Here is an 18,717-nt window from a genome sequence, read left to right as displayed (position 1 = left end):
CAACCCTTGATCAGTTCAAAAGGAATTGCTTTAGTTGCAAATTCATAAAATAACCACAGCACAGAGCCTTAGGGAACACTGGGCTACTCAGCTTCAAGGTTGCATAGATAAATTATTTCCTCTCTGTAAAATTTTACCTCCCTGCAAGATCCACACTATTCCCCTCAAGTGACAAGACTACACTAATGCAGTCTTTTAATTTAACCAAAACAACTAAGCTATCAACCAGGTATTATGAGACTAAACATTTAAGAAACACTTCACAAAATGGAATCACAGACATATAAATTAACTACATTAGCAACTTCAATTAGGGCTAAGATTCATAACTGAAGAGCATGTTTATTAATACTAGCTTAAAATGAAGACAGAGTAAGAGTACTTCTACATAAAATCCACAATATCTTTCTCAGAAGAAAAACAAAATTCTCACCACTCAGCAGCACCATAAATTTCTACATGTATGATACATTTATTTATTCTAAGGCCGTAACTCATAACTATTCCTTCCATTTTATTCCCCTGTTTATCTTGAGGGCACACTGCAGGTATAAAATTAGTCATTATCTATAGGTGTCTTGCAAAAAAATCTAAAGAGAAATCACATGGCCTATTTCCAAAGTCTTAAAAATCATTTCTGAATACATGCACAGTATAAGGTCTTTGAAGAAACATTACTTTGTTGGGAGCTTTGTGATATGCTATTTTCTTTGAAAGGGAGTCTGCAAATAGCAAGAAAACTTGTGTCCTCAGCAGCCCCCTTTCAAGTTTATGGGATGGAGGTGGCTACTAATTGCTGTGTGTAACACTGACTTGGTGGGGGGAAGGGGCTGGAGACAGAGACCACTCACCCCGGTGGTCATGTGGCAACACACAGAGATTATTCTCCAGCCCTTCCTTATAAAGGGCATTTGAAAAACCTGGTCTGGATATTTTCATTGGTCTGATCCCTACACCCCTTCAGGTTCCGGCCAGCGAAATGCCTGCAGCCTTGGGAGAGATGTGATTGGGCGAGGCACCTGTCAGTCAACCCAGGGGCTGGTAAATTCACACAGCACCAGCCAGCTTGTACTGTGCCATGCGGCAACAGCTGTGCATGACATCTGGATGAAAATAAATAAACATACAGGTAAAATAAACTTTCACCATTCTTTCTCTTCTGAGATCCATGCAAAGCTGACATGCATTACTTATGGTCACAGCAGAGTAGCTGACAGTAAAAAGCTTGTTAAATGCAGATTTGGGAACAACCTTCATAATACTGACAACTTTGTTAATATCTGGTTTTTGTATTAGCTGCCACCAAAGGTAAATTATGTTATATGAATTTTAAAATCTTCAGGGAGTTGGTACTAAAGGGTGTAGAGGGGAAAAAGGTTGTTTGAACTGATGCCTTCTTTCGGATCTGATACTATCAAAACCAGTAAGAAATACTTGTGCTAATAAGAGCTATTAGCAAAACTTCCTGTTGGATTCAGAAGGTGACACAGCTTTGATATCACCTTTTGTTATAAATGAGAAGCTTGACTAGGCCAATATTCAAGCAGCAATCAATTTATTAATTAATATGGTAAAGTACAAGCAATACAGTCCTGTGTACAGTGGGGGAAATTTTCCCTCCAACTGCACACCGATAGTTGAGGCTTACAGATATTTACAGGGGTAATCATAAGCTTTCTCAGCAGTTTCTATTCCCAATTTTTACGTCACAATTCTACACACTATTGTGATTTAGTTTTTCTCAGGATGTATCCCAGAAAGGAGTATCCCCAGATGGTGGAGGTCCAGCTTCCAAAAGAAGAAAGAAGTCTCCCAGCTGGTGAGGTCCAGACTCCAGATGTGGCTCCACCTTTTAACTGCAAGGACTATAAATCTCATAACAGTGATGTCCAGCTTCCCTTGGATGAAACTATCAGTCCTTGAGTTGATGTTCGTCTTCCTTTCTTAAGCCGCTTTTCACTGTTTTGTTAAGGCGTCAAGATAAGCATGTTTCCTTTTTATATGTTCCAAAGCTATAGTTTCAAAGATCCTTACTACAAGCAATATTCTAAAATTATACTTCAAAAGGTTATTATTGCAAAACTCTTTAAGGCTTAGCTACAAGCAGAAAGTTCCTGTCAAACAGCAACATCCTTAAAGCTTTAATTCGAACGCTCCTAAATCAACTTAAGACTTATAAAGGTTAATTGCAAACAAAGGACAGGTTCAAAGGCCTTCTTCCATGCTTTACTTCCTCAGTTATTTATTAGAATTGTCTTTATAACTGTCCCATGGTCGGTTTCCACACATATCACAATCACAGATACACACGTTGCCTGGATGTACCTGACACGAAACACAGCTTTGTATTTCACACTTTGCCAGACACAGAAATCATATGTGCCTAAGAACAGAGCCTGGTTTGAACTAAAATTATTAGATCTGCAGCAAACTTTCATCTGTTTTTCCTTCTCTTTCCTTCCCAAGAGGGTATTTGTCTGGAGGAAAATTCATCCAAATAATCTAAATGTCAAATTTCATTGGGAGAATGGGCACTAATGAAGTGGCACAGTTAGTCGAGAAGAAGCCTACAGCATCATTAACCAGTATTTTTGAATGTCAGGCAGCAGTGGGGGTGCTGGAGGTTACCAGGCCACTAAAGAGATGACAGGCATGTATGCACTTCTCATTTGTTCTCTCTTCTTAATTCTCTTCCAAATTAACAGAATTTTGGCTGCTGCCAAACACTTTGTTGCCAGTGAAACTTTTGAGCTGGAGGAGCTGCACTGAAAAGTTTTCATTTGACAAGACTGAAAAGCAATACTATCAAACCAATGATCTGACCTGACAAGCTTGGCCAATCAAAGCTAAATGATTTGCATCTTCTGCACTGAACTCCAGACACTATTTTCAGAGACAGCAGACAAAACCAGAGACTAACTCCATTCTGTTTAATGTTACTTGCAATAGGTACCTGACCACAGAAATAAACATTTAGTACAGCATCTGATACACACAAAAATCCTATTTAATGTACAAAAATATAAACTCAATTGTTTTCACTACTATAATGACAAAAGGAGCAGTCTTACTGCTAGATCTGTCCAAGGTGGAGCATTAAAGACCAAAACTCTTGAAAGTTGTTGCATCTGTGTAAGAACATATACTTCTGTAGTTAACTTTAATCTAGCTACCATCTTGCTGAATTCTAAGTGCATCATACATAGAAGACCACACACTGAAATAAACATCCAGGAGGCAGGGCATCCCTGGGATCTAGGTGTTTGTCCTGGGGGAGACAGGAAATGCCTCACTGCTATACAGTATTTATGTGAGTGCTGGGGCTGCACTTTCTTCCTGGTTATCATTGCAAGGGAAACCAGGTGCCCTCTCTGGGTAACTGGGTGCTATAATCCAGGTACTCCTCCCACCATTCTATTTAGAGATACCCCAGTGCCCAGGAATGCTGCACTTTAGAAGTGCTGTAGGAGTGAGCCCTGGGCATAAAGAAGAGCATGCAAGGAGGAGGAATTGGTACTGCTGGTCTGGGAACACCTTTGGGAGAAGAAAAGTGGGAAATAGATGTTTAGATGTTTTGTCCCTGCTCCATGGCCATTTCTGGTTTCATTCAGTCATTATGCTTAACACCCCTCCCATCCCGCCCCTGCTGGCATTCAAAGTCTGACTAGCAGAAACTCTGGTGCCACTGAATTTTACCACTACAGCAGCACTTCATTCTGACCCATTTATTTGTCCTGACACGACTGTGCTCAGCAGGAAGGATGCTCTCTTATTATGTTATATGACACAGTACCCAGGAAGAATAAAAATCCACATCAGTGCATTTGCCCTTACCACATGCAATTGTCCAGTAGACCAAGGAGTCTGGTGCTTGGTAGAGGATTCTGTATGGTGCCACTCTGGCACTGGAGTCCAACACAACATCAAGAGTACCCACAAGGAGACCTGTAGAAGAGGAATTTCTGATGAACACACAGCGATGGAAAATTCAAGATCCCATAGGAGAGGGCTCTGCAGCGCCTCCCCACTCCATTTCACCTCCACAGCAAAATGCAGATCTACATATTTGTCCTCACACTTGTTGTCTCAGGCTGTAAAGAGGAAGAGTGATTTAACAGGGAAACATCTTCAGCTTAAACACTTCAACTCTTTAATGTACATTGATGTAATGTACATCAACATAAAGACAGGCAAACAGAAGCAAAGCAGAAGGTAGTTGTGCTATAAAATCATGTTTAAAAGTTATTTAGTTATTTCCTGTGTTTCATACACTGCTGGAACCCTGAAGAGTAAAAAACCTACCAACTACAAACCCTCCTCCAACACCAACAAGAAATCCCAGACAATACATCCTAGAAGGGTTCAAAACTAGAATGTCACCTAGGTAAAACTAAAGACTTCCAGCAAAAATAATTGTGCTACTTAACAGTCTTGATTATTTAGGGTAGAAAGGATCAAAATGCCTTAAGAGTCAAGCGTTTTTCAGATGAAAGGATACTGAGGAAAGACAAAGCCATACTGTTTTCCAGAAGTAGCTTTGAAAATTCTTTGCTACTGAGAGAGCCACCAACAGTCACATACCAAAAGCTACCAATAATTCCTAACTATGTCTCCACAAATTCTAGATCCTATTTTTATAATAAACTATACTAAAAACAAAACTCTACCAAACTCTCTGCAAGAAGGACCTATTTATTTTTAAACTATGTCAAAGTTTTCCCATTTTCCATCTCAAAAAGAATTTTCCTCTCCCTGCAGAGATGTCTGATTTAAATTTTCATGTTGAAGTTCTCAGAAAATTGTTTGGGAAAAAAAACCCCTGAAATATATAAACAACAAATGGATGAACTTTCAGAGATGCTTTTTGGTGAAAATATCTATTAGGGTAGGAATTAGAGGTTTTTTCCCAAACAGCTGAAATAAACTGCATGCACCAAAAACATTTTAAAACTCTCCTGTTAGAAGTTCTCCTTTCAAGTCTCATGTGTTCACCCTTTATTGTCATAGTTTTATTAGTTCCTCATCTTTCTCTGCTGAAACCAGTATATGCAATACTGCTTCACTTGCTGGTCCTTCAAATTTGTGCTGTGCATTAAAGATATAAAAGCAGTACTCTTTTTCCATCTCAGTAGATCCCTCAAATGTGAACTGAAACTGATACTAAGAAATACCCCACCCACCAGTGATTTTGTATTTCCCCCATTCTATCTCTTTTATTTGTATTTTGTTTTATACACATCTTCTCAGGTCGGATCAGCTGCAATCTCCTTCTGCTCAAAGAATTAACATGCACCACTTCTTAATCCAAGAATTATGCAAGACACGAGAAACAAGTCTGGGCACAACATCAGGCCATTAGTAAGGTGTGCTACAAAGCTATCTTACAATTATAGGATACAAACACGAAATATGAATGTAAAATATCCCAATGTACATTAGTCTCACTAGCTTTAGTTGCCCCTCATCTCTCACATTTTGATTACTGGTTGTACACTGACAAGCTCCCTCTGAACAATTCTCCACCAGCCCTTCTAGATACACCCTGGCTCCTTTCAAATTCAGGAGAATGAAGTAGGTTAAAATGTACCTTTTTTTTTTCCTCTTCATCTGAGCTTCACAAATGCAGTATGGCCTTGGCCCAGAAAGCATATGTCACTTCAACCAAGGGCAAAATCCTCAAACACATAAAGCTGCCAGTACTGTTCAACTAAAGTGGGGACCAAGCCAGACACTACACTATGTTCACCATCTGGGTTTGCTGCAAATACAGCAGAATATTTTCTTTTTGCTTTTCAGTATCACATGACTACTGACAGTAATAAATATGCAATAGGCATGATGTAATATCTGAATAAAGTTGTATGCTGGCCAAATGCAATCTTCTCTGAGATACAGAAACACTGTTTATTCCCTGTATTCATTAAAAATATGCTTGTTTCTTTCCTCCTGCAGTATTTCCAAATTCATTTGCATGTGGGTGGTCCTGCCAAACAATTCTGCCCCTAGTTCTTGCAGCGCTGTAGAAACTGGGATAGGCAGGTAAGACCAGGAAGTCAGAATAAACTGACTGACTTGTATAGCAACATCAGGTTCAAAGGAACTTCCCATCCTACTTTCTTCTCCCCTGGATATGGTAGACAGGAGAGGAACATCCCCCTGTGCCACCAAACACTGCAAGACAGAGCAATGTATTTAAGAAATGTGAAGAGAACTATGAAAAATAAAACACCAACAAAAGAGAGAAGCCAGCAGTGACTGAAACAGCAGATGGCAGGGAGGAAAGGAAAAGCAAACAAATCCTTTCCAACGGTGCAGTAAGTGGGAGTTGTTCAGGGGCTTTTCAGTAAAAAAATTGAAAAAATAACCGGCTATTGAGGTCAAAGGAAGAAATCTGACAATCGCATGGAAATTCAAATCTGAGCTTACCAAGGTAACTGCAAGTGACATTTATCAGTAACATTTTACTTGTATCATGCGATAGCTGTTTTGACAGACAATACATGTGATACTGAAAAAAAGCATGTGTTTGTATCACATGGAAACTCGTGCAATCGTGCAGCTGGGCCTGCTTGCTCTCCTTCATGAACTGTTCCTTTTCGTGTTGTTAGGTCAGTGTCAGTTGTTTTGGGTTTGGGTATTTGTTATTTGGTTGGGTTTTTTTGCAATGCAGACATGTGACGCAACCAGAATGAAATCACAGCAGTTCATACTGATAATTTGTTTGAGGAGTTTCTACATGAAGTAAAAATGAAAATTAAAAAAAAAATATTAAGAGAATTTTAATACTGTTCATTAGCTCATTAATTCTTCATGTTGCAAGTACCTTTTCAGATATGATTAAGTAACTGAGTTTCTATAGAAACAGAACAGGCAACTAAGAATCATATTCCTTATATTAGACATTAGACTGGCCCTTGGGCAAGAGCCAGTGAATTACCCAGGCATCAAACCACATGACTATACTAACTGCAATTTTTCCCACATTATTTCATCAGGTTTCTGACTGCATAATGAAATAAGGGGAGAAATTTCCAATGTAAGAATACTAAATCTACAAGCCCTTGTTGAAGCAAGATGTTTTCATGAGACAAAACACATGGTATAATTTGTAGGATTAGCATCTGGCCAGTTGATGGGAGCACCAATCCTGCAGGTGCTTGAGCACGAGTAACCATTTATGTATAAACAGCCCCATCACACACACGTGCCAAATTTCTTGAGCAACCATACCTATAACATGGGGCAGGAGGGGAAAAGGGAGGCATAATGCCTTCACTTTACTTGATACAACTTTTTAATAAAATCAGGTTCCTCTTTTGCAAACTTGAATTCTAAAGCGAAGGTCCAGAAGATTGATCAATATTGTCTTTTTCCATAAAACACAGGCATTAACAGAGGAAAAAGAATGATATGTAATATCTGGAACCAGGAAATACAAAGCCACAATTGGCTGAAGGCCTGGGCAATCGCTCTCACATCATGTTACTGGAAGGACATACAATGCACTAGAGGGAATTACTGGAAAACAGGTTCAGTTACCCGATGCACTTTGTGCTGAAGGAAGAAACCACACTACATTTTACTTAACTGACCACATTCAGTGGTGGCTCACATTTAGTCATAAGCTGGAGGAGAAGCCTATAACCCTTGCAGAAAGTACAGATTAATAGTTTATATTCATTAATTAATGGATGATGTGCTCTACTTGTGTCCTTACAACAGCAACCAATTTTCAACCTTGGTTTTTTGCTAGAAGGAATTATGACCATGAAGCCTCACCTCCTCCATAACACAGACCCCCTTCACAAATTATTCCTATCTCACCAAAGGGTATTTTTCAGAAAGACAGGTCATTTTCATTTGAAACCCAAGCCAGTAGTTTCAGCCAGCTGAGATTCTTCCAAGCACCACTGCAGTTCCTTGCTCCTTAGAGACCAGTATTCCAGATGACTTACAGTCCAGACTGATTACAAACTACCCACAAACTGAAATCTAGTGATGACCTGTAGAATCAACCTGATACATTTTAAGCATGCACACCTCAGAGTACACAGACTCAAACACCTGTCGTAAGTCACAGTATCTGTGACTATTTGGACATCCATGGCACAGGTCTTCGCTGCAGGAATATCTCTCTCTCTTCTTTCTTTTATCTTTCATAATAATTTTCAAGTGTCTTTGTAAAACATCAATTACTAGTGTTTTTAAAGGAGAAGCAAGTTTATGCACTGTACACATGAGCAAACTCTTTAGTAGCAAAGGATTTTCTTACGACAAACAGTAACCCTCTTCCACAGAAAGCCATGTTTTCATTTAAAACCACAAAGACTGAGTAGTCTTTATCACCCTTCTACAGTCTCCCCCACAGCAGTACTATATTTGAGAGCTTTTGTGTTTTACCTGTTCAAAGTAAATTGGATTACATGTTCAAAAATGAAGATCTGGATTATATATTACCTCTAGTGCACCTTATTAAAACACTGAAGCCAATGAATTATAATAAATGACACTTCAAAGTTTAAGAACTACCAGCAGCCACAGCTTTGTTGCACAGCAAGCACCAAAAAGCTTGGGATGGTAACAGACAGTAATGCTTCCTAGTAATTTCTAACCTCAGAGTAGAAGTGCTTTCAGCACACACCACGGACCTGTGACACATCCATTCTTCAGTGGCACAGGCAACTTGTGTCACACCTTGCCTCGAGCTGAAGGATGCCACCCTGCAGTTGGTGTCACTGACTGCTGTGCCCTCCCTTCCCCCAGTCTGCCAGAGTGCAAACATATGTTATTCACATGGCTCTTCACAGGGAGAAGAGCCCTGCCCTGTCTCATCCTCCTTCCAGGTCGACAGGAATCCATACCACAAAGTACCTTTTGTTTGAAGATTTTTATCTAAAAATGTATAAACAAACAGCATACATGTTTTTAGCATAAAGAGTAAATACAAAACAACACCCTGCGAAAGCGCCGAGATATATTACAGGTCAGACTGTGACTCTCGGAGTCGGGCTCGTGAGCCATGACTTAGTCTCACAGACGTCAGCAGCCTATTTGTGTAGGAGCCCAACACCCCAACCAGGAAAACTTGGAATGTCACATGTGTCACATGCAAGAACTTCTCAAAACAGGCACTGTGACATTCCAACACTGAATCAAAAACATACTGCTTAAAAGGTCCTCAGTATTCAGAGCACGCTGATGACTCCTCTTTCCGCTAAAGTAAGATGGACACATAACGAGCTCTGGTCATAAACCTGAAACACCCACAGTACCTATTCAGATTGTAGATGTCAGCTGATCTTTAAGAGAGCTCCAATCAATAGGGTTGATTTAAATCATATTTACACCCTGAGCATTCAGTTTTATATTGATTTAATGGACAATGAACAAACTCCTCTTAAAGTTCAAGTGTTGCTTCCTGAGATATAAAAACAAGAACTCCTAAAAACACATAACTGAAGCATACAGCACTAGGTATTGTTTTTCATAGTAAGGATAATGAATCCTCACTCTTCCATTCTTTCTCAAGGCAATTTATGTGATTGGCTCTCTCATTTTTTATTACAGGATGAGATCCCATTACTTGTCTGTCAAAACTCAATCTAGAGCAACAACCTGAACTCCATGGGCAATACTATGGACAAATCCTTTTTAAAGGGAGGATCAATGCTACTTGATTTAATTTCACAGGAAAGCCTATATAAATTGAAAATATTATACACCCCACAAAAATAATTGAGTTTTAATCTTCCAATACTGGCAATAATACCCACAAAAATAAGAATATAACCTCTTCATTGTGAACACTGCCCTTAAAACTTCATGAAGGGCTACACTTCTTTAATAGGTGTTCATTCATATAAAGGTTAAATGAAGAAGGTTATGAAGGTTAAATGACGTCTAAAGATTTATTTTCTAACTGTCTTCCCATGTGGCTTATATGGGCATCTAATGTGGTATCAAGAAAACAAAATTCTTCCTCTGGACTTACAAGAATTAATATTCTTTAATTATATAATAAATCAATAATTATATCTGTTTCTTAAATATATATATTTCTTAAATAATTAAGAATGGGATTCATAGGATTGGTTAAGTTTTCCCCAATGTCTGCCTTTGCTGCTCTCTCTTCTTACCAACACAGTTCTATAGACCACAGATTTGTCCAGCCACCCTTTTATTTGCACAGGAGTTTTCAAACATGTTCAGTGAAAGCGATTCTAAGAATTGTCACTCTACTGACATTTAGTAAGAAAAGCAGCAAAACCAGTAGTTACTTTCTCAGTCTTCAAGCTGATCAACAAAAATGAGAGAAGACTGAAAAACTAACCACTAAAATTTAAAGAAAAAGCTTGGGAAGGACCAATGAGATATATGGCTTCATTATCAAGGGATAAAGCAGCAAGAAACAATAAAGCTTTCATCCACCCTTCCAGTTTAACAATTGTGATTCAATCAGCTTATCTTCCAAATAAGTTAATTTAAAAGGGATCAGCTGTACTTGTTAAGGTGTCCAAACAACTCATGACCAACCCTGTAAAAAAATCTGTATCTTAATTTGAACCTAAATCTGGTTGGGTTTAGACTTTCAGCTTTTTCAACTTTTTGTAACTCTGCTAAGCTGAAGCTCACAGAAAGAGACGATCACTGACAGGACAGGACATGCCACAGTTACAAGTATGTGAAGGCTTACAACAAAGAAAACTGATATTTAGACAAAACCCCAAACAAGTTATCTCACACTACTGAAAAAAAATTTATATTGCATATTAATCACACCAGACTGTATGAAATTATGGAAAAACAGTGAGAAAAATACAGATGAAGTTATCAAATGCCTTCTAGGTGTGATATAAACAATTACTCCTAAGTTTGTAAAAAACACTTAGGAAAAGCATAATTAAGTATCATGGACCAAAACAGCAGAGAAGTCACTGAACTTCACTCACAACTAATCATTTTAAAGTATCCCATTCTGTCAGAGTAGCGTAAGCAAATTTAATAGATTCCATCCAATAGGCAAATTTAAATCTGTAGCTGCACCAACATAAGATTCAGATAATCTGTGCAAGATGAAAGAACAAATGAAGTAAGTATGAGCAAATTAAGAAAAAAAAAAAAAAAACACCAACAAAACCCAAAAAACCAGAAAAAAACCCTCCAAACATCACCACTGCTAACCTACCAAAAATTACTGTAAACTGAATCTAGTTTGAGGACTGAAGAGGCCACAGTAAACTCAGCAAGGACTCAGAAGGAGAAGTCCTGAAGCATGTTGAAATACAAGCTAAATCTGAGAAGAAGCAATAACTTCAGAAAAAGAGAATTTTAAATTTTCACAGTTCTGATTGAATATGTGCAGATAGATCAGATTTCAATAAGCTATCAGAGGAGGCACTTCACCAGGGAAATGAACAATGCTGAATGGAAGATCCCAATAACTCTGGCTGACAAAATACTGCAAAAAACAGAGGGGAAGAACAAGGCAGATTATGCGTAAAGAACAATAAAATCCAAAACATTAAAAATGTACTGGCTGAAACCAAGATTACTGCTGTGGTAGAAATTCAAACACCCCTATCTGGAGACTTCAGGGGAAAACAAAAAAAATCACAAATCCAGCATAGAAAATACAACCTTTCCTTTGGAAAGACAACAAATGGACGGATTTGGAAAAAGTCCTCTATAACCTAAGATCACCTAAGCACCAGATTTAAAGTCAAAATGCAAATTTTATTTCTGAATATCGACATTGATCAGACAACAGAATTATGATTAGTGGTCAATGAGATAAAGAAAAGTAAGACTTCAGTCAAATGCTCACAGCTCTTTATACACACTGTATCATCATACTTTGGCAAAATCAGTGGCAGAGACAACTCCCGTCTCTGGAAAAGCCATATGACGGTGTGATACTGTGAAGGATAAAAACAAGGAGATTCTGCCTATACCAAATATTTACAAGAAATACTGTATGAGAATACATGTTCAAATTAAGTTCCAAAGACATTTGAGTATATGGTAGCATACTTTGTGGAACCTTTTTTAGCTCTGCAGGAATCTAACTGAAACTATCAAGGGCCCAAACCTCTGTGAAATATGATACATTCTTACAGGGAATAACTGGACAGTGGAGTGATGGAAATATGGAAACTGATGTGAAGAAGTGCTACTTCTACCCCTTTCAGTATAGGGCCAAAGAACAGTAACAAAAACCCTGTAAGCAATACAAACTTTGCTATAATGCAGAAAATTATTAAGTGGCCTAGACTGATTGCTTACTACCATGTGATCCTGTGCAACAGGGTTTCCTACAAACAGAGATCCCAGGAGAAAGAGCAGGCCACCCTGGAATTCCACATGTCAAACAGCAGCATTATTTCAAGGGCAAAAGTGGCAAAAGGTAAATCAGCTCAACAGCCTGGATAGGGCACACTACTCACAGGAGATAAAGTATCATTTAAGGAAAGTCTTTGACCAAGAAATATACCCTGTAAGCAATACAAACTTTGCTATAATGCAGAAAATTATTAAGTGGCCTAGACTGATTGCTTACTACCATGTGATCCTGTGCAACAGGGTTTCCTACAAACAGAGATCCCAGGAGAAAGAGCAGGCCACCCTGGAATTCCACATGTCAAACAGCAGCATTATTTCAAGGGCAAAAGGTAGCTCAGCTCAGCAGCCTGGATAGGGCACACTGCTCACAGGAGATAATGTATCATTTAAGGAAGGTCTTTGACCAAGAAATACTAGAGGGAGAAGCAAAGCTACACCAAGCAACACCTCAGGCACTAGAGATAACTGTTGTCTCTAGAGCCAACAGAAGAGAATGCAGAGAAGCATTAGGCAGGAAGTGAGGAACTGGGAAAAGCATCTGGGAATTCAACAGAAAGACTGTGAGTCAGTCTGGGGAATCAAACACCAATTCAGCCCTCGACATCTGAGTGTTCCCTCAAGTGGAAATGCAATGGTGCGGGGAAGTAAACACACCCACGGCAGGTCCTAAGGAGCACCTTAGAGCATCAGAGTAGATTTGGTGCACTGACAAATGAAAGCAGAGCAGAAGAGACCAGCTTCCACTATCTGTGCCAAAACAATCATGGAAAGCTGATGGATATGCTGTCCATCCCTATCCATTATGATAATTGCATCCATTTTGATAAACTCTGTATTTCAATTATCAGAAAGCACATGCTTTGTACTCAAGTCTGACATGCAAAATCCCAGCTACTAGAGTCAACAAAGGCAGAAAGTGTCAAGTTTGTTAAAACATGGACCATACTTTGTTCAGGCAGATCAACTGGCCAAAAGCTTTTCTAAATCTTAAGCATAAACAGGTTTTCAAGTAATCTCTTCCTCGACTCTCTGAACTGAGAGGTTGTGAGCACGACAGAATCTTAGCTCCAAATGTGAAATACTAACTGTGTTGTCCAGCAAGGCTGCAGAAAAGCTTTTCAATTTAGAACACTGTCACAGTATTTAAAATTATATTAGATCTGATGTTGATATGTCACATCAGCCAGCAGAGCTCAGAACCTCTCCTTTTTGCCTTTCCAGTGTGGAAATTAAATGACAACTCCTGTTGCAAAAATATCTGGGGAGAAGTAGTATTTCATCAGATCCTTTTATCACGGGAAGTCAGCATATTTCCATCTGCTCTCTTCTGCTTAAACATTTGAATCATTCTTGGCAATATGGTATGGACTTCCAACTCCTACTGCATCTCTCACACAGGCACTGTCCCAGCTGTAAGTACACATACCCTATTTGCAAAATAATTCACTTCTAAAAACAGCTCTTGCTAAGAACAACTTATTTCCCTTGGGAGTCAGAGATTTCACAATAACATTTTAAACAAAATCACTTAGAATTGCATCTCTACTCCACACACACAAATGTACACAGGCAAAAGGAGCACAGTAGCCACCAGCTAATTGTACCACAGCCTCAGTCTCTCTTCCTTTAAGCTCCAAGTGAATACATTGCTCTGCCATCCATTACCAGGTACAATAATTCCTTACTCTACTGTCTTGAAGTAGAAGAGTTTGGCAAATGTTATCACAGTACAGCAGAAAGCAGTTAAGAGGCATTTTTAAACCTATTTGTTGCATCTGAATGCAAGATACACTTAATAACATGACCTTTTAGTTGTTTATAAAGTTTATGACGTGTTCAAGATCTTTACATCCATAAAAGTAATACTGTCATGCAGGGCACAGTGCCCAAATCAAGGTAGAGATCTGGGTTCATGTTCTGTCCAAATGCCTCTGCTACAGCTGATGCAGGCTGCTGTGGAAATAAATACACCACATTCCTCTGGAGAAGGAATTATTTCATACAGGCCAAACGACCAGGCTGCCCAGAGAAGCAAGAAGAATATGAGGAAATAAAATACTTTTTTCCCTGTTGATGAACAAAAGGAAAATGAAACTCCTGACCAAGGGTCACACAGAAGCAAAATATGGGCATGGCATTATGTGCAAGGCATGAAACAATTCAATCACAGAGAAAGCTCATCAACCATCAAATACATTTAAAGCAGAAAAGTACATTTTTTGGTCTTGTCCTGGAAGATTAATGCAGTCATGCAAGATAATGCGAGTTTGCAGAACAGCTATGAAAATCCAATTTTAAATCCAATTTAAAATCTTTTCTATTTTCTTCTTGTTAAAAAGGAAAATGAAAACCAAACAACCCTTCAATTAAGGCATGCTTACAAAGAAAAGCCCCACTGATGTGACTAGTAATGACAATCACACAATAACTTAAATGAGTCCAGATGCTAATTCAGTATAAGAAGGGATCCACACTGCTTATTAGAAAAGCTCTATCTCTGAAGTAAACCATTGATCTAACACACCTTGGTAGCAGAGATTACTTCTATGGACTTGCTAATCAGCACTGCCTTAATGCATTAAAAGATCATCATCATTCTCCTAACTTGTTAAAACATGATATAGGGGAGAAAATGTCTCCAACGTCCAAACAAGTATTTAAATAAGAGTTTCTCTGCTCAACTGCTACATAAACCAAAGCCAAGAGGAGAAAACCAGATTTTTTACCCTTTCCCCCCAAACTGATACTCCTTTTCCTGAAAGCATTGACGCACTCAGAGTGCATCTAGAATAGATAACTTGAGTACTGCTCTTGTGCTCCAACATAAAGCCAACAAGAAGCACTTGCACCCACCCCCAAGGCTACATAAAATACTTGGCTTTAGATTGAGACATGCCAAAAGAAGTTTGCCATGTTCACAGACAGAGAGAAGGGCATTACACTTAACCCTGATCAGTTTGGCGATGACAGTTTCATGGCAAAGCTAGATTTGAGGGCAATGCCAGAGAATCAATGCTTCCTATTGTCTAGCCACTGCTTAAGTTACATGGTGAAGCCATCTAATGTCACCTTACCCACAGTCTCATCAATTTGAAAGTCAATTCTCATTCTACAATTCAAGACAAATGACTTCAAGAGTCAGTAATGAGGGAGTATAAGTCAGCAAAAGTTAGATCACAAAAAAAAAGGACAGCTGTATTTACATCCTTTCTTGCAAACATGAATTGACATCATCCCTAGCACAATTAAAAATCTTGTATACAATATTTCTAGTCAAATTCAAGGACATATAAGTTAGTTTCCCACAGAGCAACTAGGACAAATTTGATACCATATGAATGGGTGGCTAACTTCCTAGATTATATCTGAGCAAATTTCAGTATTATGTCACTACGGAAAGGGTAATTAAGGAGGAAAAAAAACCCAACCCACCACACCAAAAGTTCTTTTTTTCCCTGTTTACTTTTGACCAGGTAAACTCCATCTTTGTCACAAGATCAGTAAAATCTAGGGAGCTTCCAAAGAGTCATCCTAAATGCTATAATTACTGCAAATTATGTATACTGTTTACCATGTCAGCAGATTTATTCTTTAACTCAGGATCAGCTAGATCCCTCAATACCTTGCTTTTAACTAGTTTTTCCTACCAAGAACAATCCACTGGCTTTATCCACCTTCCTTGTCCCTCAACAGCAGACCTCACAGCTGTTAAAAGAACCAGCAGAAAATTCCAGCATTTCCCTGAAAAAAAGAAATAAACTTAAGTTCCAGTTATTACTGTGCCTGTCATGTTGGGAGTGGCTTGGAGACTACATCCACCCATCCCTCCCTCCCTCCCTCCCTCTCCCACCTTTTGTTGACCACTGTGTCACAAACCCTTGCCATTTTAGCACAAAGTCTGGTAAGTTCCCATACGTTCCTTTAAATACTGCCGACTCTAATAAATTAGTTATCAGGGGGTTCAACAGGGGTTTGATTAGTTATGGTTTTGGCAACATACTGAAAAAAGCTGCAACTTTTTACCAGCCCTTTTCTGTATAAACAAATAAAATCCCTGGAAACCAACTTGTTGCTACTACCTCAATGCCACAGCAGATGCAATTCCAGGCAAAGCACAGGAACTACATTGACAGCAGATTTCAAAATACATGAAGAATTCCACCTTCTAAATAATATTGATATATAGACTATACAGACTTCATTCACAGACTAAAATAATGGATACGGCGCACAAATATTTAAATTCCAAAAGGCAGGTGGGTAACACAGAAACAAATAACTATTTCTCTATTCTGAACTTCTACCAAATGCTGCAGGCTTATTCTGGCCACCTGGGGAAAAAAAAAAAAAAAAAAAAAGAATCCTACTTCCATCAGACTATTACACATACACCTGCAAGAAGACTTAGGTATGCGTGCACTGTACAAACAGTTTGAAGAACAGAACCCAAAACTCTCAACCTGTTTCCCCAATAACTGAGAAATGACTGGAAAATTGATGGCTATCTAAAACAATTTTTAATTCAAAGGTAACGTAGTCAGAAAGCAGAAGAATGTATTTTCAGACCTTGAGAGCCCAGGGGGTAATCCATGAAAGGAGAGCCTGAGAAAATTTTTTCAGTAAGCACAGCAGTGGTAAACTTTTGAGGTAAAACACGTTTTTTAATGGGTTTGGCAATCCTGTCCACACTTCAAAAGACTGACTATAGATTTCTAAAATTTTTGAACAATGTGGAATGGCTGCTGGTCATTTCCCACACTGCAATGAGGTAGTATATCAACACACAACACTGACTAAAGACCTGAGCAGTCTAAATGAAAACACACTTCACAGCAGTGCCTTAGTTTAGATTATGAACTGTTTACAAGTCCATAGAGCATTGAAGGTCTGAAGAAACACTTGATCTCACAGTAAACATGTACAGGACCTTGAACCAAACACAGATGCAATCCGTATGTTTATTTTGCTTAGCCTGAAGTACTAATTATCACAAAAGAAGAAAGCACAGGTTTCAGAAGTAGCTTGATTATTCTGTACCAATTCAAGAAGTACCAGTGGAAACACCACTGGGTTCCGTATCTCCAATCTCATATAAATACATATTCATTGCCTAAGAAAGGGTGGAAGACCTCGATGAACGTATATGCACAGTATTATTAAGACCTAGATGAGTACGACCCAAACCTCTACAGAAGCGTCTCCAGCTGCCAGCAGTCGGAAACAAAGCATTCGGGCAACATACTTCACAAGGACATCTGGAAAATACGGACAAGCCGAAGCAAATCTGTTCTCTTCGCAAATTTCTGAATTACAATATTGTCTTGTTTTAGGGAACGCGTGCTAAATGTTCGGCAAGAAAATTCTCCCAGAACATGGGGCAAGTCACACCCTGATGTACGGAGCCATCGGTCACCGGCAGGCTCCCACACCAGGCTCCAGCGCGTAAATCTGCGTGGGAATCTCGGCGCACTCGGCGCGCCCGAGCTGGGGCGGGCGGCAGGAGCGGGGAGCGTCCCCGCAGCCGCGCCCCGGTCCGCGGGACCCCGCGCCCCGGAACGGCGGAGGGCTCCGCCCCGGCCTCGCCGCCGCCCTTACCCGCCAGTCCCCCGCCGCCGCCATCGCCGCCGTGTCCCTTCCTCCTCTGCAGGATGAAGTAGGGGTTGGCCCGCTCCGTCACCCACAGTGCGTTCGCCAGCAGCACCTCCTCGGGGTTCACCCACATGCTCCCGGCGCGGACAAAAGCAGGCCCGGCGGGCTGAGGGCTGGCTCACGCACGCACCGCCCGCATCAGGCGCCACCATGCCCGGCCGCCACGGCGGACGGCGCAGCCCCACGGGCACCAGTGGGCACCGGGCGGAGGCAGCAGCCGCATGGCCCTCGCCGCCTACCCGCGCTCCATCGGGCGCAGAGGGGCGGCTGCTGCGGCCCGGGGCGGCGGCAGCTCCCGCCGCAGCGGTGACATCAACGCCGGCCCGGCCCCGCCGCGCTGCCTCACGCAGCTACCTCACGCACAAACCCCGCGGGATCGGCGCGCGCCCGCCCCGTGCGCGCCGCCGATCGCTCCTCCCGCCCCGTGGGGAGCGCGCTTCGCGTCCCCGCACCTGGGCACGGGCACGCCCACGGCGGGTCCGCGCTCGGAATCGCTCCGCAGGGACGCTGCGGGCGAGAGCCGCGGACCGAGAGCCGCCCTGCCCGGTAGGACTCGGGGTGCCAGGAGACCACAGGGTGAACCCGAGCCGGCAAGGCGCGCTCGCCCCCCAGAAAGCCAAACGTGTCCTGGGTGCATCCAAAGCACCGTGGGCCGCAGATGAGGAAGGGGTCTCGCTTCTGCTCTGGCGAGACCCCGCCTGAAGTGCTGCATTCAGCTCTGGGGTCCCC

General features: G+C 40.7%; 1 protein-coding gene across 2 annotated transcripts in view; it reads right to left on the bottom strand.

Annotated features, from left to right (window-relative positions):
• Nucleotides 1-18,348, bottom strand: part of TBC1D9 (TBC1 domain family member 9) — a 50,093-nt gene extending 31,745 nt beyond the window's left edge. For both annotated transcript variants that reach the window (XM_041412153.1, XM_041412154.1), the window contains exons 1-2: nt 17,935-18,348; nt 3,835-3,945 (exon numbers count right to left, since the gene is read on the bottom strand). In XM_041412153.1, the coding sequence (XP_041268087.1) occupies nt 3,835-3,945; nt 17,935-18,061 (238 nt within the window). In that variant the 5' untranslated portion in view covers nt 18,062-18,348. The remainder of the gene's footprint in view (nt 1-3,834; nt 3,946-17,934) is intronic.
• Nucleotides 18,349-18,717: the final 369 nt, after the last annotated feature.

The sequence above is a fragment of the Onychostruthus taczanowskii genome, unplaced genomic scaffold (genome assembly GCF_017590055.1).
Source record: "Onychostruthus taczanowskii isolate IOZ18803 unplaced genomic scaffold, ASM1759005v1 scaffold38, whole genome shotgun sequence".
NCBI lineage: Eukaryota > Metazoa > Chordata > Aves > Passeriformes > Passeridae > Onychostruthus > Onychostruthus taczanowskii.
The sequence above is the reverse complement of the archived record's forward strand: the minus strand, read 5'-3'. Positions and strand labels throughout refer to the sequence as shown.